Below are 24,022 nucleotides of genomic sequence, written 5' to 3'. Positions count from 1 at the left end.
GCTGGCCTGACCCAGCTCTCCTTTGGGGTCCCCTACCCTCAGCTTCATCTCTCCTCTGCCCCTGTGTCTCTGTGTCCTTGGATTCTTGCAGGAGGGCTTTCCTGCACTTAGGAAGCCTGTCCCCCAACCCCCTGCCCATCTCAGCCCCTATCTGTCCCCGTAGCCAGCTTCTGGCCTGGACTGAGAGGAGGGGTGCAGGAAGGGTGGGGCCTGTCGGGCTTGGGGCCCCCCGGCCCAGGGCCTTGTGGAGGCGGGGCTGTGGGAACAGCTGGAGCCTGTCCAGGGGCTGGACAGATGTGCAGGCAGGCTGTGAGGTTTGGTTTCTTTGTTGCAGGCCGTGGGGGCCCCCCACCCCTTTCCACGGCCAGGCCGGGTGTGTTCCTAGGAGAGGGTCCCGGACTTGGGGAAGAGGGAGTGTTGGGAGGGGGGCAGCTGTGGAGGGGGGGTGGCCCCCTCCCCCCCTCCCCCTGCAGACTCCTCCTGACTCCAAGCTCCAATACCCCTCCTCCCAGGTAAGCCTCAGCCCAAGCTGCAGGTGGTCTGAGTCACAGACCCCAAGTGACTCTTGAGGAGCTTCTGCAGACCAGAGGATGGCCCAAGTCCTTCACGTGCCAGCTCCCTTCCCAGGTCAGGGGGCTCAGGAAGAGAGGGCCCTGCCCTGGGGTCTGGGAGATGATGAGGCCCAACCTTGCAGGAGGTGGTGGGGGTGGGGTGGTTGAGGGTAAAACACAGCCCTGCCCCAAGGGCCTGAATAAGGACCATTTGGCTCTACCCTGGAGGGTCTGATGGGGAGGGGACAGACTTTCAGGGAAGGGGGCTGGTGTGAGTAGGGAGATGGGTCCCTGTGGGGGAGGGGGGGTGGAGGGAGTAGGCACAGCCCTACCCTGCAGGTTTCGGAGAGAGTGACAGGGCCTTGCCCTGAGACTGGAGTCATTATTAAGCACCCAGTGGGCTCCTATCCCTAGGGCAAATAAACCTGGACTCTCCTGGGGACATGAGTCTCCCCCCTGAGGAGGGGACAGCGGTGTTCAGAGTCCCTGGCCTTTCTTCACACCCCAGGGACCCCTGGTCCAGCCTCCCCACCCGCCTTCCCTGCCAGGGAGCCTGACCCACCGTACTCTGTGGAGACGCCCTATGGCTACCGCCTCGACCTGGACTTTCTCAAGTATGTGGATGACATCGAGAAAGGCCACACGCTTCGGCGCGTGGCCGTGCAGCGCCGGCCCCGCCTCAGCTCACTGCCCCGAGGTCCTGGCTCCTGGTGGACCTCCACCGAGTCTCTGTGCTCTAATGCCAGCGGGGACAGCCGCCACTCGGCCTATTCCTACTGCGGCCGCGGCTTCTACCCGCAGTACGGTGCCCTAGAGACCCGCGCCGGCTTCAACCCGCGCGTGGAGCGCACGCTGCTGGATGCCCGACGCCGCCTGGAGGACCAGGCAGCTGCGCCCACCGGCCTGGGCTCCCTGACCCCCAGCGCAGCAGGCTCCACCAGCTCATTGGTGGGCGTGGGGCTGCCACCCCCGACGCCACGGAGCTCGGGACTGTCCACACCCGTGCCTCCTAGCGCCGGGCACCTGGCCCACGTGCGGGAACAGATGGCGGGTGCCCTGCGGAAGCTGCGGCAGCTGGAGGAGCAGGTGAAGCTGATCCCCGTGCTCCAGGTGAAGCTATCCGTGCTGCAGGAGGAGAAACGGCAGCTCACGGTGCAGCTCAAGAGCCAGAAATTCCTGGGCCATCCCACGGGGGCCCGGGGCCGCAGCGAGCTCTGCCTGGACCTCCCAGAGCCCCCCGAAGATCCAGTGACGCTCGAGACCAGGAGCGTGGGCACCTGGGTCCGAGAGCGGGACTTGGGTGTGCCTGACGGGGAGGCTGCCCTCGCCGCTAAGGTCACGGTGCTGGAGACCCAGCTCAAGAAAGCGCTGCAGGAGTTGCAGGCGGCTCAGGCCCGGCACGCGGACCCCCAGCCCCAGGCCAGGCCACCACCAGACAGCCCGATCCGAGTGGACACTGTCCGGGTGGTAGAGGGGCCGCGGGAGGTGGAGGTGGTGGCCAGCACGGCTGCCGGAACCCCTGCACAGCGGGCCCAGAGTCTGGAGCCCTATGGAACAGGGCTGCGGTCCCTGGCACCGTCTGGAGGGGTGGAGAGCCCTGCCGTGTTCCGTAGCCACGAGCTCGTAGAGACCGCGTTCCCAACATCTGCTGCGCCCGCCGGCAACGTTCACCTGGTGAAGAAGATCAGCATCACGGAGCGCAGCTGCAGTGACCCAGCAGGTGAGCCACAGTAGATGGGGGAGGATGGCGGAGAGGCCTTCTTTGTTCCTGTGAAGGCCGGGGTCCAGCCCCGGCCCTGGCCTTCCATCAGACCAACCACTCCGGCTCTCAGAGCCTCTGTCTCGTCCTCTGGAGAAAACGGGACAGTTGTGCTGCCGACTCTGTGCTGTGGGGAACCATGCAGAGAAACTGGGTATCTGTTAAGTGCGTGTTTTCCTGGCTAGTACGTTGTAAGTATCCAGACAGCAGGAGGTACTTGAGGGAGGGTCCCCAAGGCCGTTGGTTTGCTGGGCCCAAAAGCCCTCCCAATTTATTCGGTAAAGGGCAGAAACCAACTTCAGACCAGTTTAAGCAATGAAAAGGAAATGTACTGTTTGTGTAACTTAGTGACAGCTTCAGGCATAGCTGGATCTAGGTGCTCAAATATCATCCAGAATCTCTGACTCTCTTCTTCCGTGCACTTTGGGGTCTTCTTTCTTAGCAGAGTGCAGGTGGCCCCACGACTCCAGGCATCTGTCCTTTCCTCTCAGTGGAAGGGGAACCTCTCAGTCTGAATAGTGCTAATAAAAAATCCCAAGGGTACCCCTCAGGGACTGGCGGCAGTCGTGTGCCCATCGCTGTGTCAGTCCCTGTGTCCTTCACTGCCCAGCCCCAGATGCTGGGGGTAGAGGAGCCCCACCCAAGTCCTGCGGCCTCTGAGGGAGCAAAAGGGATGTCCCCTGGAGAAAGTGCTGAGTCCTCATGCCAGGAATGGGGATGTGGGTTGTGCAAAATGGCAGCTGCCCCATCGCTGCCACCCTTAGGCTTCTGGCGGAAGCTGTCGGAATGATTCATAATCGTGACAGCTGTTCTGTATCAAACACTAGCCTGATGCCAGGTGCTATGGTAAGCGTTTCATTCATGGAATGTGGGCTTTAATATCCCAAGCAACCTGGGTTCAAATTCTACTTCTCGATGTAGCCCTGGGTGAGGGACTTCACCTCTGGAGGCCTCAGCTTCCTTATCTGTAAAGTGACATAACGCTAGTCCCCTACCTCTAGGGACTCTTGTGAATTGATGCACGCAGTGAACACTCGATCAACGCTTGTTGATAATTTTCAGGCCAATTCTGTTTATAGCCGGGGAAACTGAGGCTCAGGAAAAAGCTGTACTTGCCCGGTGTCACACAGCTAGGCAGTGGCTGAGCCAAGACCTAAACCAAGGTCAGCCCGAACCTACAGCAGGGCTCGAAGGTGCCGCTCAGGTCCCCAACCCAGTCTCGAATGTCAGAGCCCCGTGGAGGGACCCGAGGGCGCAAACTGGAGGGTGGGGACCCAGCTGTGTTTTCTTGCTTTTCCATGTTGTTCCTGGCCAGCTCTGGACACCACTTCTCTGTTCTGCGTCCATCACAAACACCCAGCGCTTTGATTCTGGCCCCCAGCCAAAGGCCCTGCCCAGCTCAGCCTTGGGATTTCTGGGAGGCAACCTCCATTCCAGACGTGCCACCTTGGGCAGCCGTGGGGCTTCTTGCCTGCAGGACACACAGACGTAGTGATGTTCCCACTCTATGCGGGCGGCTGCCCCCAAAAGTCCTTCCTTGTGTCTCACTTAACTCCTTGCCGCAGCCAGCCCCGTCTCTGCTTTGCTTGGGCAGAACTGGAGTGTGCCGGTTCATTTCAGCGTCTTCTCCTCTAGCAGACTTTTATTGAATGCTTGCTTTGTGCCAGACTCTTCCAGGCACCGGGGACGCAGCAGTGAACCAGACAGACAGAACCCCAGCAATAAACAAGTGAAGCCCCGTGATAAAAAAGTGAAATACCGTTTCAGGGAATACGTGTTAGAAGCAAATAAAACGGGCCTGGGGTAGGCAGCAGTTAGATGGGGTGGTGATCTCGGTTCCAATTCTGATTTCCCTGCCCCCTAGCTCTGTGCCCTGGAGCAAGTTATTTGACCTGTCTGTGCCTCATGTGCAAATCTGGGGTCCTGACAACCCAGTGTCACCAGACCCGTGTGAGGTTTATATGTGTGAGTTCCTATCACCGTGTGGCACCAAGTACATAGGTGCTCAAGGGTTAGCTGTTGGCCCTTCGAACCAAGATGTGAACGAGAAGGATCAGCCGCGTGGCACCGGGGTGGGAAGAAGAGTGTTCCCAGCAGGGGCTAAGGTCCTGAGGCGAGGAGGGGCCTGAGGATATCAAGATATCGAACAAGCTGGGGGCTGGCAGGGTGGCTCAGTCGGGGAAGCGTCCGACTTCGGTTCAGGTCATGATCTCACCCACGGTTCATGAGTTCGAGCCCCACATCAGGCTCTGTGCTGACAGCTCGGAGCCTGGAGCCTGCTTGGGATTCTGTGTGTGTGTCTCTCTCTCTGCCCCCCCGCCCCCTGCTTGCACTCTGTCTCCCTCTCTCTCAAAAATAAATGAATGTTAAAAAAACAACAACATTAAAGAGATCTTGAGCAAGCTGGAATAGGATGAGGCTTGGAATGGAGATGGGAGGTCCAGAGGTCCTTAAGCATCAGAGGGGGGCCCAGTAGAACTTGTAGACTGGGGAGGAGCAATATGAAAAATGCAATTAGATAGTACAGGACTTGACAAGTGTTTGGACCACGTGTTTAGGTCCGCCAGCTCGATGGGTAGGTCTGGGAGGACTCCCTGGGGGAGGAGGTAGGGAGGAGCCCAAATTCCCTGCTGTCTAGAATTCCCTCACTGGGGCGGAAGGGCGGGGAGGGTGAGAAGCTGCCTTCCCCCCAGGCTGGCAAGAGTGGGTGGTGCAGGCAGAGGCCTGGAGACCTCACAAAGTCCCATCCCCCCACCTTCCAGAGAGATCGGTGGGAGAAGGGGCAGGAGGGCATGTGTGTGCGTGGGGTCTCCGAGGCCTTGAAATTTCCTTTGCGTTTGTTGGAAACCTACCCCTGTGACAGCAGTTCTTATTCTTTGTGGAAAGTTGGGAAAGTCCAGAAAAATCTGGCACACTAAACAAAACCCCCATAAACCCACCGCCGCCCAGACCCAGCTGTTGTCATCACTTCTGCTTCTTTTCTTCCGAATTTTTTCATGCAGGAGATAATATGGGTTTTTTTGTGTTTTTTTTTTAGGTCTGGCAACAGGGAGCTGATAGAATTTGTTGTCTCGCATTATTTTATTTTTATTATTTTTTACTTTTTGCTTGATTTTTGAGAGAGAGAAAGAGCAGGGGAAAGGCAAGAGAGAGAATCCCAAGCAGGATCTTCACAGAGCCTGACACGGGGCTCGAACCCACGAACCATGAGATCGTGACCTGAGCCGAAGTTGGACACAACCAACTGAGCCACCCAGGCGCCCTGCATTCTTTGATTTTTAAGAGCCTTTAGGTAGCCTTCCTATGGGCCAGGGTGTTTTTTGACATTCTTCATATTTTAATTCATCTATGTCCCCAGCACACCCATATGAGGTGGGTGGTGTTTTTAATCCCCATTTTACAGATGGGGAAAACTGAGGCCCGGGGTGGCTGCCCACTGTTCAGGAAGCCAGGTTTTAAACTCCGCCCTTGGTTTCTTTGATTTAACATTATCCCAGGGCATTGCTTCCTGTTATGAAAAATTCCTGGCCTGGGGCACCTGGGTGGCTCATCCGACTTCAGCTCAGGTCATGATCTCATGGTTTGTGAGTTCGAGCTCCGTGTCAGCTTTGTGCTGACAGCTCAGAGCCTGGAGCCTGCTTTGGTTTCTGTGTGTGTGTGTGTGTGTGTGTGTGTGTGTGTGTGTGTGTGTGTGTGTCTGCCCCTCCCCTGCTCGCTGTCTCTCTCTCTCTCGCTCTCTCTCTCTCCAAAAAAAAAAGTCCTGGGATGCAGTATTTATTTAACAGCCCCATCAGTCTCTACTGTCATTGATGCCACAAAGATGTCCTTTTGCGGAAATCCCTTTCGTCTTCTGTTTTCTCAGGACAGGTTTCCAGAAGAGCATTTTTGAGGACCGTGATGTCTGTGGCCAAATTGCTTTATTCCCCTGTGGCCTCACTCCCTTCCCACACTGGGTGGGTGAGTGATTTAAATTTTTAAAAATGTCTTGTGGCCTTCAAGAGGCCCAAACTGAGTCAATGTAATTTTTCAGCTCACAGCGACCATCTCCGCTGGTCTGTGCATGCCAGCTCTCTTGTGTTACTTGATGTTTTTTCCACCTTCTTCCACCCTCAGTGCTGAGGGCAGATAAATAGCTTCGGCTCTATGGGCTACATGATCTTTGTTGCAATGACTCAATTCTGCTCTTTTCTTTTTTTTTTTTTTTTAAGCTTTATTGAAATGCGCTTAATATACAAAAAAAAATTTTGCATATTTAAATGTATACATTTTGATGAGTTTAGTGCCCCCGTTCTGACTTTGTAAGCATGTAAGCGTGGACAATATATAAAGGAACAAGCACGGTCGTAGGATATTCAGTGTCGTGTAATTTTCACATGTCCCAAATAGCATTCTTCTTTGTTTTTCCATTTAAAAATGCAAAAATCGTGCCCACAGTCTGTAGTTTGCCAACTGCTGCCCTATGCCATTCACACACACACACACCCCAGCCCATTAAATATCATTCCTTGCAATCCACCTTCCAGAAGCTTATTTAGACATTTCAGTGTCCTTGAAAAATATGCTCTGGGCATGTTTAATTTCCTAAAATGGCATTGTGATTTCAGAAGAAAAAATCTTGCTGTTTCTTATTTTTTTTTCTCTCTGTGCACTATTTTTGAACTCTCCCCCCTGATGTTTATAAACCTGGTTTGTCACTTGGAATGACCAGACAGCCGTCTGCCCAAGGTGTGTGTGACACTTTTCTTACCCGATACCCCCTCGGTGGGCCCCTGGGGTTGCTGAATCACAGGGAATTCACAACTTCACTCCAAGGTTTGTCTGATCCTTTCTGGAAAAGCTCTCCCTGTCCATTCTCACCAGCCACGCTTGGATCTGAGGTGCCCACTTCCCCAGATGGAATTTTCTCTAATTTTTGTACATCGACGCTGGTGCAGAATGGTATCTCCTTGTTTTAATGTGCATTTCCTTGATTTTTGGTGAGATTGGGCATCACCATACATGTTTAATATAAGATTCCTCTGGTGAGTCACTTATTTGTAGCCTTTGTCCGCTTTTCCTTGGGTAGTTTTCAGAAGGTCCTGGCATATTCCAGAATAGGGGTTGGCAAACTATGGCCTTTGGGCCAAATCCAGCCCGCTGCCTGTTTTTATAGGCTCACAAGCGAAGAAAGGTTTTTATGTTGTTATTTACTTACTTATTTTTAATGTTTATTTATTTTGAGAGAGAGAGAGAGAGCATGTGCTCGTGCACGCATGCACACAAGTGGGGGAAGGGCAGAGAGAGGGGGGAGAGAGAATTCCAAGCAGGCTCCGCACTGTCAGCACAGAGCCCGGGGAGGGGCTTGAACTCACGAACCTCGAGATCACGACCTGAGCCGAAATCAAGAGTCGGATGCTTAACCGACTGAGCCACCCAGGCGCCCCTGGTTTTTATGTTTTTAAATGGTTGAACAATATAAAAAGAAGAGTGACATGAGCAAAATTATATGAAATTCAAACGTTATCAGAGCACAGCCACACCCATTCATTTACATACTGTCCAGAGCCGCTTTTCCCATCGAGACGTTATGGCCCACGGAACTGAGAATATTTATTGTCTGGCCCCTCATAGAAAAAGTTTATTGACTCTTGTTCTAGAAGATGACCCTTGGTCATTTTTGGCATTATGAATATCTTTCCACAGTGTGTATTCTTCTGTCATTTAACTTTGTCTACGATGGTGTTTTTTTTTTAATCTGATAGAAATCTTCATGAGGGATTAAACCCATCATATTTTTCTTTTTTTAATATTTTGTATTTTTAAAAAAAGTTTTTTTAAAGTTTACTGTTTATTTTTGAGAGAGAAACAGTGCCAGCCGGGGAGAGGCAGAGAGAGAGGGAGACACAGAAACTGAAGCAGGCTGAGCTGTCAGTACAGAGCCCGACGCAGGGCTCGAACTCATGAACCGTGGGATCGCGGCCGGAGCTGAAGTCGGATGTTTAACCGACGGAGCCACCCAGGTGCCCTGCGTGCTTTGAGGAATTTCTAAAGGAATCTTTCTCCTTCTGAGGCCTCCGGTATTCTGTTATATCTTCTCCCTGTAGCTACATTGATCCTTCAGAGTTCATGTGTTAAGGTGTGAGGTAGGGATCCAGCTTGATTTTTCTTGGGTCGAGTAAGCTGCTTTTTTCCCAGCATCACACCACAGAGGCCACCTTCCCCGCTAATTTGCGGAAACCCCTTTTACTTAACCCCAGCTCCCGCAGCCAGCGCCTTCTCTCCTTTGCTCCGTTGGCCCATTTCTTCCCTCAGTAGTGCCTGCTGTTTGGCCATTTGGAATGTATTACTCTCTCCTCAGCCAGGTTCCCCGTCTTTGCCCCTTTTTGGAAAGTTGTCTTAGCTGGTCATGGGTTTCAGTTCTTCCATATACATTGTGGTATCATTTTGCCCCCTTCCTTAGTGGAAGAACAATAATAAATATGATCAGTTTTATTATTGTTATTGTTACGTTAGCACTGCAGCGTCTGACTTTGAACTCCTCATGCGAGAAGGAGCCAGGCAAGCTTTTGGAAGCAGGACCTGCTTTCTCCTTGGGGCAAGATGGGCTATGGTGCTGCTCTATTTCCTTTTTCCTTTTTTTTTTTTTTTTTTTCTTTTTTTAACACTTTGAAAAACGTTGTGGTGAAACGCACTTAACGTGAAACTTACCATCTTACCCATTTTTAAGCGTCCAGTTCAGTGGCATTAAGCTCATTCACACTGTTGTGCAGCCCTCCCCGCCACCCGTCTCTAGAACCTTTCCATCCTCCCAAACTAAAACTCTGTCCCCGTGGAACGCTAACTCCCCACCCCCTCCCCCAGCTCCTGCCCCCCCCACCCCCCATCTACTTCCTGTCTCTGTGAACGTGACTCCTCTAAGGACCTCACATCAATGGAATCATACAATATCTGTGCTCTGGTGACTGGCTCATTTCACTGAGCAGAAAGTTGTTTCCCCTGATCTTTCGACCCTCCCTGGTATTTAAACGAGGAGTCCTGAGTTTGGGGCAGACATTGACATTGGGAACTGACCCATCTGCCTCCTGACCCATCCCGCTTCGCCACGTAGTGTGTTTGTTTGTTTGATATGAATGTGTTGATAGAGCTTAAAAAAAGAAATCAGGAGATTCACATAAAAACCTAGAGGTGCGCTTTGGTTCCCCACGGGGGTTCAGGCCATGACTCCGGAATCGGCCTGGCCTGGCCACACCCTGGGTTGGGGTGCCATCAGACACGTTTGTGGCCGAGTGTCTCATCGGGTCTCCGTGTTGCTTGTGCTGACTATTTACTCTCTGTTTTTTTTTTTTTTTAATTTTTTTTTAACGTTTATTTATTTTTGAGACAGAGAGAGACAGAGCATGAATGGGGGAGGGGCAGAGAGAGAGGGAGACACAGAATCGGAAGCAGGCTCCAGGCTCTGAGCCATCAGCCCAGAGCCTGACGTGGGGCTCAAACTCACGGACCGCGAGATCATGACCTGAGCTGAAGTCGGATGCCCAACCGACTGAGCCACCCAGGCGCCCCTTTACTCTCTGTTCTTAAATCCAGTGGAGTGTTAGGGACTTGAGGAGGTAGTTACTGTCCAAAAAAATTTTAGCTGCTAAAGGGAATTAGAAGTAATTGGTCTGTAGAGCCCATGACCTGTGGTAGCAAGGGGATGAGCTGGGGAAGTGGTGACAGGAAAGCCACCTGGCCTGGGGGGACCTGAGCCGGTTGTGAGATGGGGATGCTCAACGTGGCACTTTGTTAAAAAATTTTTAGGGGTGCCTGGGTAGCTCAGTCGGTTAAGCGTCGACTTTGGCTCAGGTCATGATCTCACGGCTTGTGAGTTCGAGCCCCATGTCGGGCTCTGTGCTGTCACCTCGGAGCCTGGGGCCTGCTTCGGATTCTGTGTCTCCCTGTCTCTGCCCTTCCCCTGCTCATGCTGTCTCTCTCTCTCTTTCTCAAAAATAAATAAAACATTTAAAAAATTAAAAACTTTTTAAATTTAATGTAATTTAATATTTTAATTATTTTTTTATTTGAGAGAGAGAGCACGCGCACGTGTGCACACAGGGGAGTGGGCAGAGGAAGAGAGAGAGAGAGAGAGAGAGAGAATCCCAAGCAAGCAGCCTCCATGCTCAGTGAGGAGCCCAACTCGGGGCTTGATCCCACAACCCTGGGATTGTGACCTGAGCGGAAATCAGGAGTCGGGCACTCAACCGAGCCACCCACGCACCCCCAAAGTGGCACTTTTCTTCCTGCTTGGCTCTAGGCTGGTGACCCAGGCCTGGATCTCCCTGCCACCCCCACCCCCAGATGGGCAGTTGGGCACCCTTGGGACTGAGGGCCCACAGAGTCACCTTTGTCCTCTGGCCAACCTGGGTGGGTTTTGTTTTTTTTTTTTAATTGTGATAACATATGTGTAATATAAAACTTACCATCTTACCCATTTTAAAGTGTCCAGTTCAGGGGCACCTGGGTGGCTCAGTCGGTTAAGGGTCAGACTCTTGATTTTGGCTCAGGTGGTGATCTCATGGTCATGAGATCGCCTGCTTGGGATTCTTTCTCTGCCCCTCCCCTGCTCCTTTTCTCTCTCTCTGCCTCCCTCCCTCTCAAAATAAATAAATAAGCATTTAAATAAATAAATAAGCAAAGTGTCCAGTTCAGTGGCCCTAAGCACGCTCACGCTGGTATGTAACTGTCTCCATCACTCATTTCCAGAATATTTTAATCTTCCTGAACTGAAAATCGGTCCAGATGGGGTTTTAATTTTTATTTTCTAACGACCTGTATTGTTTCTTTTTCCTGATGGTCGAAGTGTCTGTTTCCTGCTTAAAGGTCAGAAGAAAGGAGCTGTGACATCCATAACACAGCCTTGCTTTCGTTAAAATGATAATAAATCTTGGGGCGCCCCAGTGGCTTAGTTAAGCATCTGACTCTTAGTTTCAGCTCAGACCATGATCCCCGTTTCCTGAGTCCGAGCCCCACATCGGGTTCTGTGCTGACCGTGCAGAGCCTACTTGAGATTCTCCCTCCCTCTCTGTCCCTCCCCTGCTCGCACCCTCTTGGTCTTTCTCGAAAATAAATAATAAATGAAACACTTAAAGGGCGCCTGGGTGGCTGAGTCTGTTAAGCACCCGACTTCGTCTCAGGTCACGATCTCGTGGTTTGTGGGTTCGAGCCCTGCATTGGGCTCTGTGCTGGCAGCTCGGAGCCTGGAGCCTGCTTCGGATTCTGTGTCTCCCTCTCTCTCTGCTCCTCCCCCACTAATTCTCTCTCTCAACGATAAATAAACATTAAAGTTTTTTTTAAATCTTATCGAAATAGTGTTTACAATTCTCTTGGATTAACAAATGACCCTCGAGCACTATACAGGCGTTGTTCTAAGCCCCTTCCCCCCAAATTACTGTCTTCAGTCTGCACAACGACGCCATGGTGGAGGAAATGTCATTCTTCCGAGGCACAGGGAGGTTAAGTGACTTCCCTGAGGTCACACAGCTTGTTCCTGGGAGATTTGAGTTCCTACCAAGACTGCGACTCTTGGCTGTGACCAAACCTTGTTTCCAGACAACCCTCAGTGTGATGGGGGGGGGGGTGTCACAAGCCAGGATTGCGGAGTGACAGCATCTTCTGTGTCCCTGACCAGCTACCAGCACTGGCAAGAGGCCGGTGTCGGAGTCAGATTCTGCCGCTCGTTCCCTGGGTGACCTCAGGCAACCCTCTGTGCCTCAGTTTCCTCATCTCTGACGATCCGGATCTCCCGGACTGGGAGGATTTGACCAGGCAATACTGGCATTAGCCCACGGGGCGTGTGACCCCGTTATTCCCCTGTTATCCTCAGTGACACCTCTTTCCCTGCCCCTCCAGGTCTCCCACAGGCCCCTGCGGAGTCACCCTCGTCTCCCCCAGGGGTGGCGGCCACGTCCCTGGCACAGCCTGAGAAGAAGGCAGGTGGAGCGCTCGCTGGCGAAGCTGCCCACTCGGAGCCCGCCAGGCAGGCAGCCTCGTGCGGGTCCGCGGAGGCGGGGGGCGCAGGTGAGTGAGGGTGGCCGTCGCTGGGGACGGGGCACTGGAGGCCCCAGGGCACAGGGTCTGGCTGCGGGAGATTCTTAAGGCACCGCCCGTCCCCCCAGGCGAGCCCCCGGCTGGCGTGCGGTCCATCATGAAGCGCAAAGAGGAGCCCGCGGACCCCCCAGCCCACCGGAGGAGCCTGCAGTTTGTGGGGGTCAATGGCGGGTGAGAGGAGCGCCCGCCCCACACCCCCGCCCTCCCTCAGCTCCTCCCTTCCTGTTCGTCGGACAACGCACCCTGGTCTAGGCCCCTTAGGCTCCTTTAGCCACGGTGGATAGACGGCTGGGGACCCTGAGGCCCCTGGAGGCCGAATGCCTTGCTGGAGCTCACACAGGGACCGCGTGTCTGCCCGGTGGCCAGGCTTCCGAGCCTGTGCTGTAACCGCTGCTCCACGCTACTCCACGCTACTCCACGCTACTCCAGTGCTGGACTCGGCGTCCTGCCCCAGTGGTGCTCCCAATCCACTGGGGCCTCGGGCAGTTCCCACACCGTGTGGTTGGAGCCCTGATAGGGGGTGGGGACCCTTAGAGCGGTATGGGAGTGTTGGGGGAGGCGGCAATGTCCGATGTCCCCGGGGAAGTCACTGAAGGCGGGCCGAGGGTGCTAGCAAAGTGAAGAGTGGGGGCTGGGAGGCACTCCTGCGGGTGGGCACAGCCTGGATAAAAGCTCAGAGGTGGGAGGAAGCAGTGACTGCCTGAGAAGCAGGAGGTGGGGTGCCTGGGTGGCTCCGTTGCTAAGCATCCGACTCTTGACTTGGGCTCGGGTCACGATCTCACGGTTCATGAGTTCGAGCCCCCCCCCCCCCCCCCCGTTGGGCCCTACCCGACAGCACAGAGCCTGCTTGGGATTCTGTCTCCCTCTCTCTCGCCCCCTCCCCTGCTTGCTCTCTATCTCTCTTTCAAATTAAACTTAAAAAAAAAAAAAGCAAGACGCATAGGACGTGGTAGAGACAGGGATGATTTGGGGACTCGAATGCCAGGCCCAAAAGTTTAGACTCTGTCCAGAGGCAGCAAGTAGCACAAGTGGGTCCTGTTTGCAGGGGTGAGGGTCTGAAGCCATTGCATAAGGGGTAAAGGGGGAAAAGGTATCGAGGAGTAGAAGGTGACAAGCAGTGTTTCTCCCTGACCCACCCCAAGCACGATCACAGTCAGAGCTAGTGTCTGTTGAGTGCCCACTGTGTGCCAGGTCAGGTGCTGTAGGGCACATCCCTGCGACCCCGGGAGGTTGTTACTGCCACTATTCCCATTTAACAGATGGGGAAACCAAGGCCCAGAGTGGTCCAGTAGTCAGAGCCCTGTGCCCCTCCCCTGCCACGTCCTGTTCCATCCTGTGATGTCTCCCCCACTCCGCCCATCCTTCCTTCGCAGATACGAGTCCTCCTCTGAGGACTCCAGCACAGCAGAGAACTTCTCAGACAACGAGAGCACAGAGAACGAGGCCGCGGGACCAGAGGAGAGGGATCCAAGTGTGGCCGAAGCCCCCCAGCTCAGGCCCTCGGGGACAGCGGTGGCCAAGACCAGCCAGGAGGAGTGCCAGCCATCTCGGGAGCCTCAGCATGTGCTGGTGGAGGAGGGGGTGTCAGGAGCGAATGCAGAGGAGGAGATCCGGTCAGTTTTCTTGGGGGAGGAGGGGGGACTCAGGGCAAGGTGGGTGACCTCTGCCTCAGATTTCACCATTCGTGCCCTCTGAGGGAACCTCCCATCGGTCATGCACACCTTAGTCTGAATTAGTGAACAAGCATTTTCTCCCGGTCATCTGAAGGTCTGCAGGCTTTGATAAAGGGCCTGATAGGGGCCATTTGGGCTGTTGGGGGTTAGAATTTAAGGGACAGGCAAAGTTTGTCCTAAAGCACCCCACTCTCTTTGGGACAGATGTACCACCTGCCTGTCCTGTTTGTGTCTTTTTCTCCCCCCCCCCCCCCCCGCCCCGTCCTCCCACTGGGGAAAAATCTGCCCTGGGGAGAAGATTTTCTATCCACCACTGCCCACTTGGAATAAACTTTAGCCTGTTTGTCGACTTCCTCTTGGGATCTGCGTGCTCCCCATGTCTGGGGTCACCTAGGAGGCTGAGGTGAGTGCTCCCAAGATAAACTCCCCTCTTGTCTGTCCCTGGCAGGATGGAACTAAGCCCCGACCTCATCTCAGCCTGCCTGGCCCTGGAAAAGTATCTGGACAACCCCAATGCCCTCAGTGAGCGGGAGCTGGTACGATGGGGTCCCGGGGCTCCTCCACCCCCACCCCAGCTTCTCCCCATCTGCATGGTCTCCCGGTACCTGCTTCAAGGGGACTCCAGAATCCAAGTTGAGAGCTAGGGGGGTTGTGGGGGTTGGTACTCGAGTCATGGGTCTTGAAGAGGGGCCAGGGTCGGGGGAGGGGCCTAGGACGGTCCCCTGCTAGCACTCCTGGCCTCTGGTTCCTGTTCTTTGGGGGGCTTGAAGGGAGGCGCTGCCGCATTTCTCTTTATGGGTGTCCGTACCTGCCTCTAAAGACCACGTACCCGGGATAGAGACGCTCACGCCCTCCTCGGGGGCACATCTGGGACTGGAGCGTCCGTACTTCCCATTAGGGTCCTTGTCCCGGCTGGGGATGTGTGCTTTCTAGCCCAGGGGGCTCACCTGGGGAGGGCTGTCCCCACTTGTCCTTCAGGCTCTGGGTCCGGGTGCGGGTGTCCACGTGTGCCCTCCCATCCTGGGACTCCGTCTGGGGGCGGTGGGGAGCGGGCCGCCGCCGCCCTCAGACCCCTCTCCTCCCCGCCCCCCGTGTCCAGAAAGTGGCCTACACCACGGTGCTACAGGAGTGGCTGCGTCTGGCCTGCCGCAGCGACGCCCACCCTGAGCTTGTGCGGCGCCACCTGGTCACCTTCCGGGCCATGTCGGCGCGGCTGCTGGACTACGTGGTCAACATCGCCGACGGCAATGGCAACACCGCTCTACACTACTCCGTGTCCCACGCCAACTTCCCCGTGGTGCGGCAGCTGCTGGACAGCGGTGAGTCCATGGGGCAGGACGAGGGGGCCCCGGGCAAGCAAGGGGGGCCCCGGCGGCTACCCTGGTCTCATGGTCTGATGGGGGAGACGCTGTCTTCCCTGTCTGGTAGAGGAGACACCACCCAGCCCGTCTGATGGAGGAGACACAGTCCCCCTCCTAGAAGTCCCTCGTCTAATGGGGTGGCACGGTGGAGGGGGAGACCGTGGGGTGGGATGGGGCTCTCGGCCTGGAAAAAGGGAGGAATCCGGGCACAGCTGGACTGTGGGGGGTGGGGGGGGTGTTGCCTGTTTCTCACGGACCCGCCCCCAGTTTTGAGGCAGGCCTGGCCGGGATCAGTGGGGTCTGATGGCTCATGTCCTCCTTGCCAACCCCCCCCCACCCCCCACCAGGCGTCTGCCAGGTGGACAAGCAGAACCGCGCTGGCTACAGCCCCATCATGCTCACTGCCCTGGCCACTCTGAAGACCCAGGACGACCTCGAGACCGTGTTGCAGCTCTTCCGGCTCGGAGATGTCAATGCCAAAGCCAGCCAGGTATAAGACCCCTCAGTGCTGCAGACCCAGGCGGCCCTTCCCGCTCACTAAGTCCTGGCTGTGCACCAAGCCCAGACTTGGTCTCATTCCGTGCCCAGGGGGAGAGTCCCCCCTCCACAGGACAAGGACACTGGGGCTCAGAGAAGCGCTCATTTCCTCAAGGTCGGACTAGAGGAGGTGGGATTTGAACCCAGATCTAGGTCTAGAACCCCGTCCTTAATGACCTGCCTGCCAGGCTGCCTCTGATACAGGGCCTTGCGGCGGAGACGGGGCAGGGTGTGTGGGAGGGATCCTCCACCTTTCTTAAAGCGACACCATCCCACATCCTGCTTGGTAATTCATTGGGCGGCTGCTGGGCGCCGGGGACTCAAATGGTGGACAGGCAGGCACAGAGCCCGCCCTCCTGAAGCCCCCTAGCCAGCCTGGAGTTCTGGGAACTGAGAGCGTTCCAGGCAGCACAGAGGCTTGGGGCGGATTTGGACTCGGGGGCTGCAGAAAGCCACCGGGGGCATTTAACCACAGCAGTGGCATGGCCGGCTTTCTGATTTAAAACGTCCCTTCGGCTGCATGTTGGGGAGCAGAAGTCGGGAGAGCATGGAGGTGACTGGAGTGAGGACCGGTGTCTGGGCAGAGGGAGTAGCCAGGACTCCATGGGGACAGCAAGAAAGGGAGGGATTTGCAACAGGCTGAATACAGTAAGGAGAGGAACAGGGCGCTGTCGTGGGGCAGAATGACAGCAGACCCTGCTTGCTTTTTTATTGATTTAGCTTTTCTTTAAAAACAAAATTTCAGTGGTTTACTTATTTTACCTGAGGTGGAATTCACACGAGGTTATCCCTTTTAGGGGCGCCTGGCTGACTCAGTGGGCAGAGCATGTGACTTGACCTTGGGGTCGTGAGTTTGAGCCCTACGTTGGGGGTAGAGTTTACTTCAAAAAAAAGAGGGGGGCGCACCTGGGCGGCTCAGTCAGTTAAGCATCTGACTTCGGCTCAGGTCACAATCTCACGATTTGTGAGTTCGAGCCCCACATCGGGCTCTGTGCTGATGGCTCAGAGCCTGGAGCCTGCTTCAGATTCTGTGTCTCCCTCTCTCTCTGACCCTCCCCTGCTCACACTTTCTCTCTCTCTCTCCAAAATAAATAAACATTAAAAAAAAGACTATCCCTTTTAAAGTACACAATCCAGTGGCATTTAGTGCATTCGCAATGTTGTACAACCATCACCTCTATCTACTTCCAGAACATTCTTATCATCCCCCAAAGGAAACACTGCGCCATGAGCTGTCACTTCCCATCTCCCTCCCCCTGCTCCTGGAAACCACCGGTCTGCTTTCTATCTCTACGGATTTACCAATTCTGGATATTTTGTATAAATAGAATCACATAGTATGTGTTCTTTAACGTCTGGCTCCTTTCACTGAGCGTAATATTTCCAAGGTTCATCACGGGGCAGTGCACATCAGTACTCCGTTTCTTCCTAAGGCTAATATTCTTTAGTATGGGTATACCACAGTTTCTTTCTCTACTCATCCACTAATGAACATGGATTTTTTTATTTTAATTTTTAATGTTTATTTGTTTTTGAGAGAGAGAGAGAGAGCACGAGCAGGGGAGGGGCAGAGAGAGAGAGGGAGACACAGAATCTGAAGCAGGCTCCAGGCTCCAAGCTGTCAGCACAGAGCCCAACGCGGGGCTCGAACTCACAAACCGTGAGGTGACGACCTGAGCCAGAGTCGGGCGCTTAATTGACTGAGCCACCCAGGTGCCCCAACATTGATTTGATTTTTACTGAGGCTTAGCTGACATACAGAAAAGCATAGAAATCTTAGCTCAATAAATTTTTACATATATTTACACCCGGGAGCTAGGAACCTGCTTTAGTTGGGGTTTGGGATGGGTAGGCAAGTAGCATCTCCCAGGAGAGGAAACATTTAAGCTGAGATGTGAGGGATGAGAAGGAGACAGCAGGAGGAGGAGGGGACCGGCCAGTGCAAAGGCCCGGTGGTGGGAGGGATTGTTTGAGATCTAGAAGGAGGCCAGCAAGTAGAGATCCTGTTAACATCACAGTACTCGGGAACCATGGAAGGTTCCAGAGCAAGGGTGCCCGGGATGACATGGTCCTTAAGCCTGTTCCTTGCCATACCCAGGCGGGACAGACAGCCCTCATGCTGGCGGTCAGCCACGGGCGGGTGGATGTGGTCAAAGCCCTGCTGGCCTGCGAAGCGGACGTCAATGTCCAGGATGATGACGGTTCCACGGCCCTGATGTGCGCCTGTGAGCACGGCCACAAGGAGATCACGGGGCTCCTGCTGGCTGTGCCCAGCTGCGACATCTCGCTCACTGACCGCGTGAGTCCCCGCCCAGGGGCACCCCAGGGAGGGCAGGAGCACAGCTCAGGGCCTCATCACAGCAGTGGATCTTTACAGGACGGGAGCACAGCTTTGATGGTGGCCTTGGACGCGGGGCAGAGTGAAATTGCATCCATGCTCTACTCCCGCATGAACATCAAGTGCTCGGTGAGTGCCAACCCCCGGACGCTGTGGGCGGTGGGGGGCTTTGGGAAGGCACAAGCGGTTACAAAGGGCTGACGCTGTATGGGGCCCGTGCCAAGGACTTAAGAGTCATCTGCTTGGTGAACCTCCCTGGTGCCCCCATGAGGAAATGAGGTGTGGACAGCGGAGACCGAGTAACAGCATTCGAACCTGGATCTGTCTCGAGCCAAATGCATGCTCTTAATCCCCATTCACTCATTCGAGAAATACTTACAGAGCACCTATCGCATGACACATCCTGCTTTAGGCCCTGGCAGTCATAGCCCTGAGCCAAACAGGAAACCGTTTCTGCCCTCACAGAGCAGGCGTCGTAGTCAGATACACAATACACAAGACGACGTATCAGAGCCAGGTGATGGTAACTGCTGGAAAGAAATCTAAAACAAGGTTAGAGGGGCATGGAGAGATGGGGAGCTATTGAGGAAGTGAAGGAGCGAGTCGTGTGGCTGTCCAGGCAGATGGAACAGCCCGTGCAAAGGCCCTGAGGCGGGAGCATGCCTGGTGTGTTTGAGGAGCATCGAGGGCCCCAGTGGGAGGCGGGGAGAGCAGGGAGGGGACACCAGAGATCACGCAGGACCTTGTGGGCCACGGTGAGGACTTTGGTTTTTATTTGAAGCGTGTCAGTGTATCAAAGGCCTTGAGATGTCTCACTGTAAAGAAACCCAATTGGTGTCTAACTTGGCATTTTCCTTATTTGACCACACAAGCCAGGGTTTTTAAGAAATCATGCCTGTTAGCAAAACACTCTTCTGAAAGCCTAACAGGAAGATAATTTTGATACTTAGTGTAGCGTGAGTGTCTGATGGAAGAGACGAGCTCTCCAGTCTGATGGTCTGTCCTCTGAATGCCTCTCAGGCGTGATTTCTTGAACCCTCCACGATAGCCTGATTATGCTGCATAAAGTAGTTATTATTTCCATTTTTCAGGTGGGGAAGCCGAGGCTTAGCATGGTTACATCCCTGGCCCAAGGTCTCACAGATCAGAAGGGGTGGAGGCCCTGGAGTCCCTCTGACTCCAGACCTTGGGCGGGAAACTCACCGCTCCCTCCTCCTCACTCCTGCCTCACACTTGGCCTTCCTGAGGCGTGTCTGGGGCCCGGTTCGAGGGTGGCGCGGTGGCCGTTGAGCGCAGTGATCCCCCAAACGGCCATCTGTCTCCCACGTGACTTCCAGATTCTCCCTGAGGCTCTAGGTTTTTCCAGCTTCATTCCCCAGGGTGTCAGGACACCTGGGACTCCGTTGTGGCGCTCAGGGCGTCACCTGGGGAAGAGCTCTGGGCCTCAGTTTCCTCACCTGGAAGATGGGGATGATAGGAGCAGGTGATGTCCTGTCGGGTGATGTGCGGTCCTGCTCCCAGGGACCCCCGGGGGACAAGCCCCAGTCATCCACCACCATCCATCTGGACCACTGCCACTGGCTCTACCCTGGTGCCCCGGCTCCCGCCCTCACTGCCACCTCCAGTCTGTTCTCCCCACAGCAGCCGGAGGTCACCATGACTACCCAAGTGAGGGTACAGCCCTCTGTGGCTGTCACCCTACTTGGAGAAAAGGCCAAAGTCATCCCCAAAGCCCACCAAGCCCTGCGTGACTACCCTCACCACGCCCCACTCTCCTTCCTCTCCCTCTTTGCTCAGTCTGCTTGGCCAGTAGCCGCTGCTGCCGCCTCAGGGCCTTTGCATTTGCAGTTTCCTGTGCCGGAGTGCTCCGCATCACTGCGCCCTGCAAGTCTGCTCTCTACTTTCATTCCCCTCCGCCCCTTATCTGTGATGAAAATCCTCCTCTGCATTCGTGTGCTTCTCTGAACGTCACCTCCTTGAGGCCAAGGGACCAAGTCCCCCCTTGTCCGCTCACCTCAGCCACAGGGCCAGCCGACAAAGTTGGCGCCTTGTAGGCATCCGAAACGATGCCAGACAAAAGGAATTCTGCTTCTTGTTTCAGTTTGCCCCGATGTCAGATGACGAAAGTCCTGCGTCATCCTCTGCCGAAGAGTAGCCGGGAGGGAGGCCCGGGGGGGGGCCGGCCAGCCCCAGAGCGAACCATCCCTCCTCCCTCGTCTCCTCCCTCCTCCCTCGCCGGCACCCCCCACCCCCATACCCACCAAGGCCCGAGTCACAAAGGCAAGTGGGATTTTCTTCTGCTTCCCAGGAGGAGCCCCCAACAGCAACATGACTCCAGCTTTATAGCGGGTTTTTCCTGGTACACCAGTTCAAAGCAGCCGCGGTGCAGACCGGAGCTAAATTCTTACATAAATTGGCGCCAGCGGCCGAGGCCGGGGCGTGGGTTTATGAAGAACGTTGAGAACAATCAACTGACAATTACGGACGGAGGAGGGCGAAAGGGAAAAATACTGTATTTTTGAATCATTGGGGGGGGGGGGGCGGGAATCGTATTACTTGTTGCCAGATCTGAAAGTCACTGGAATCGCATAGTTTCATTTTAATCCTGAATGTTGTTACGCACGGGTCACGTCCGGAGTGGCTTAACGCCCCCCTCGCACGCCCCACATTTAATTGTCTGGTATATAATAGTGTTTTGTCCACTACCCCCTGCCCCCCGCCCTGCCCTCCCCAGACAGCTTTCTTGGGGGGGGGAACTGTCTTCTGGTCTCTTCGCAAAACACATTCTGTCCTTGTCCCCCAGGGCAGGGAGCTCAGTCCTTTTTGTTCTGCTGTCTCGCTGCCACTGCCTGCGTCACCCCCAGTCAAGTGGGGGGGGGGGGGGCGGCGGGTCGGCTCAGGACCCCACAGCCGAGACATCGAGAGATCACCCAGAAATCCGTCCCCTCCACGCGTGGAGGCTCTGGCAAATATTAATTTTCCTAGAAAATCCTTCAGACCTGGGGACTCAGGAAATGAATCCGGTTCCCAGAGCAGCTGTTTGAGTCCCCGGGCTTAGAACCCTGGTAGCGGGCCGTCCTCATCCTCCCCAGACTCCACAATTTCTCCCCGCAAAGGGGAAAAAAAAAAAGACAAAACAGGACATGTACTTGCTGGCAGAACACAGGGCAAGCTCCAGAAACTCCATGTGCACACAATTAAAAGTTGGCTGCCCCCCTGAGGGCTCCCAGTGCAAACTTAAAGAGACAGGGCTTTGCCGAAAACCAAACAAGGGCCAGCTGGGGTTTTTTTTTTTTGTGTGTGTGGTTTTTTTTTTTTTTTTTTTTTTTTTTTTTTATTCCCCCAACAACCTATAGGCTTTCCGGAGCTGCCTGGAACAGAGCCTGCTGGAAATAGGGCTCTCCAGACACACGCAGTTTCCTTCATGGCCTGTTTTGTCCTCAGAATCTCCACATAGTTTTCTTTCCAGTTCCTTCCTTTTGTGAACAACAACAACAACAACAACAACAACAAAAGGGGGGGGGTTCCGAGCCTTGAGAAGTTAAGTGCCTCATGACAGGGAGTAAGATCCTTGGCTGATAGGTGTCCTGTCCTCTCTTGTCCGCTTCTGTCCGCTCGGCCCATGAGCGCTCGCTCGTGGTCATTCAGTAAAGCAGAGCGCTGGCTTCTCGCCTACAGAAGTAGGCTTCTTGGCTTGATGGAGTCTGGCTTGCTCTGATTTTGACTGAAGGGAGGTACCTAAGACAAAAGAGTTTGGATGGTTGAAGGGGACACCGTAGATTGTGCGTGTGTGCGTGTGCGTGTGTGCGTGTGCGCGTGTGCACTGGAGAGAAAACAAAACCAAAGCCTACTGGGGACAACTGCTGGTGTCTGACAGAAGGCCACAACTTTGGGCAGCTTTGAGAAGCGGGACACAAGTTGTGTACCTGCGCGTCTGGCCCCGGAGCCAGCGGTATGGTCAAGCGAAGCTCCTAGAAGCAGCTCATCGACGCCGCTCCCCAGATGAGTCCATATTTATCCCTGCTTTCCCTTCTTCCCTCTCCCCCTACCCATTGGGCTTGGTATGCTAGGCTACAGGGTCATCCCGCCTCTGTCCCCTGTTCTCCTGTCACGTGTATTCATGACCTTTAACTTCACTTCCTGACCACGGTACGTCCATAAAGACAGTATTACACTTAAATGAAGTATTCCTTTTTATAATCGTTTTTTAGAAGGTAAAGGAATTTAATAAAGCTACTTTATGATAATATCCACGCATCAGTGTCTGGTCTTTGTTTCACTGTATTCCTCTTTAAGTTTTTTTTTTTTAATTTTATTTCTTATTTTTTAAATTTACATCCAAATTAGTTAGCATCTAGTGCAACAATGATTTCAGGAGTAGATTCCTTAGTGCCCCTGACCCATTTATCCCATCCCTCCCTCCCACAACCCCTCCCGTCACCCTCAGTTTGTTCTCCGTATTTATGAGTCTCTTCTGTTTTGTCCCCCTCCGTTTTTATCTTATTTTTGTTTCCCTTCCCTTATGTTCATCTGTTTTGTCTCTTAAAGCCCTCATAGGAGTGAAATCATACGATTTTTGTCTTTCTCTGACTAATTTCACTTAGCATAATACCCTCCAGTTCCATCCACGTAGTTGCAAATGGCAAGATTTCATTCTTTTTGGTTGCCGAGTAATATTCCATTGTACATATATACCACATCTTCTTTATCCATTCATCCATCGATGGACATTTGGGCTGTTTCCATACTTTGGCTATTGTTGATGGTGCTGCTATAAACATTAGGATGCATGTGTCCCTTCGAAACAAGCACACCTGTATCTCGTGGATAAATGCCTCGTAACGCAATGGCTGGGTCATAGGGTAGTTCTATTTTTAGTTTTTTGAGGAACCTCCAGACTATTTTCTAGAGTGGCTGCACCAGCTTGCATTCCCAGGGAGTCCTCTTTAAGCTTTAAAATAGATCGCTTTTTAGGGGCACCTGGGTGGCTCAGTTGGTTGAGCATCTGACTCTTGGTTTTGGCTCAGGTCACGATCTCACAGTTCGAGAGTTTGAGCCTTGAGTTGGGCTCTGTGCTAAGCGTGGTGCCTACTTATGATCCTCTCCCTCTACCCTTCTCCCCTGCTTGTGCTCTCTCTCAAATAAATAAGAGGGGCACCTGGGTGGCTCAGTTAAATGTCTGACTTCAGCCCAGATCATGATCTCAAGGTTGGTGAGATCAAGCCCCACATCGGGCTCTGTGCTGTCAGTGGAGAGCCTGCTTGAGACCCTCTGTCTCCCTCTCTCTCTGCCCCTTCCCCAATCGTGCTTTCTCTCTCTCAAAAATAAAGAAACATTTAAATATTTAAAAATAAATAAGTAATAGGGGCGCCTGGGTGGCTCAGTTGGTTAAGCGTCCGACTTCGGCTCAGGTCGTGACCTCACGGTTTGTGGGTTCGAGCCCCGTGTTGGGCTCTGTGCTGACAGCTCAGAGCCTGGAGCCTGCTTCAGATTCTGTGCCTTCCTCTCTCTGCCCCACCCCCACTCATGCTCTGTTTCTCTCTGTCTCAAAAAATAAACATAGAAAGAAAGGGGCTCATTTTAGTGTTCAAGGCAACAGGAAAGTCACAGTAAATTCCCTTTGCTCTGCACTACACAGGCACTGTCCCAAGTGGCTATTTCCATTTATTTATTTAAAGTTTTTTATTTTTTTTTATTTTGAGACAGAGAGCAAGCAGGGGAGGGGCAGAGAGAGGGAG

At 53.9% G+C, this 24,022-nt stretch overlaps 1 protein-coding gene across 2 annotated transcripts; it reads left to right on the top strand.

The window, feature by feature from the left end:
- Window positions 1-590: 590 nt before the first annotated feature.
- Window positions 591-22,533, top strand: KANK2 (KN motif and ankyrin repeat domains 2). Of its 2 annotated transcripts, none has more exons than XM_047095843.1 (11): window positions 591-627; window positions 1,060-2,271; window positions 12,178-12,341; window positions 12,425-12,546; window positions 13,749-13,988; window positions 14,497-14,584; window positions 15,148-15,367; window positions 15,757-15,899; window positions 18,045-18,245; window positions 18,324-18,413; window positions 20,386-22,533. In XM_047095843.1, exons 1-11 carry the CDS (start codon window positions 591-593, stop codon window positions 20,437-20,439), a joined length of 2,571 nt encoding a protein of 856 aa, XP_046951799.1. In that variant the 3' UTR covers window positions 20,440-22,533. The 2 variants fall into 2 exon arrangements, with proteins under 2 accessions (XP_046951799.1, XP_046951800.1); XM_047095844.1 differs by having other exon boundaries at window positions 12,178-12,345; window positions 12,444-12,546.
- The last annotated feature ends 1,489 nt before the right edge of the window (window positions 22,534-24,022 follow it).

This window comes from Lynx rufus, unplaced genomic scaffold (assembly GCF_022079265.1).
Source record: "Lynx rufus isolate CCGP_SWC_20201006 ecotype Redwood Valley unplaced genomic scaffold, mLynRuf1.p SCAF_4, whole genome shotgun sequence".
In the NCBI taxonomy this organism is placed as follows: domain Eukaryota; kingdom Metazoa; phylum Chordata; class Mammalia; order Carnivora; family Felidae; genus Lynx; species Lynx rufus.
The sequence above is the reverse complement of the archived record's forward strand: the minus strand, read 5'-3'. Positions and strand labels throughout refer to the sequence as shown.

Coding starts and splice junctions, on each gene's coding strand:
- KANK2 (XM_047095843.1), top strand. CDS start 591: ATGGCCCAAGTCCTTCACGTGCCAGCTCCCTTCCCAG. Junction 14,585..15,147: donor CCCTCAGTGAGCGGGAGCTG/GTACGATGGGGT, acceptor CCCCGTGTCCAG/AAAGTGGCCTACACCACGGT. Junction 18,414..20,385: donor GCATGAACATCAAGTGCTCG/GTGAGTGCCAAC, acceptor TTCTTGTTTCAG/TTTGCCCCGATGTCAGATGA.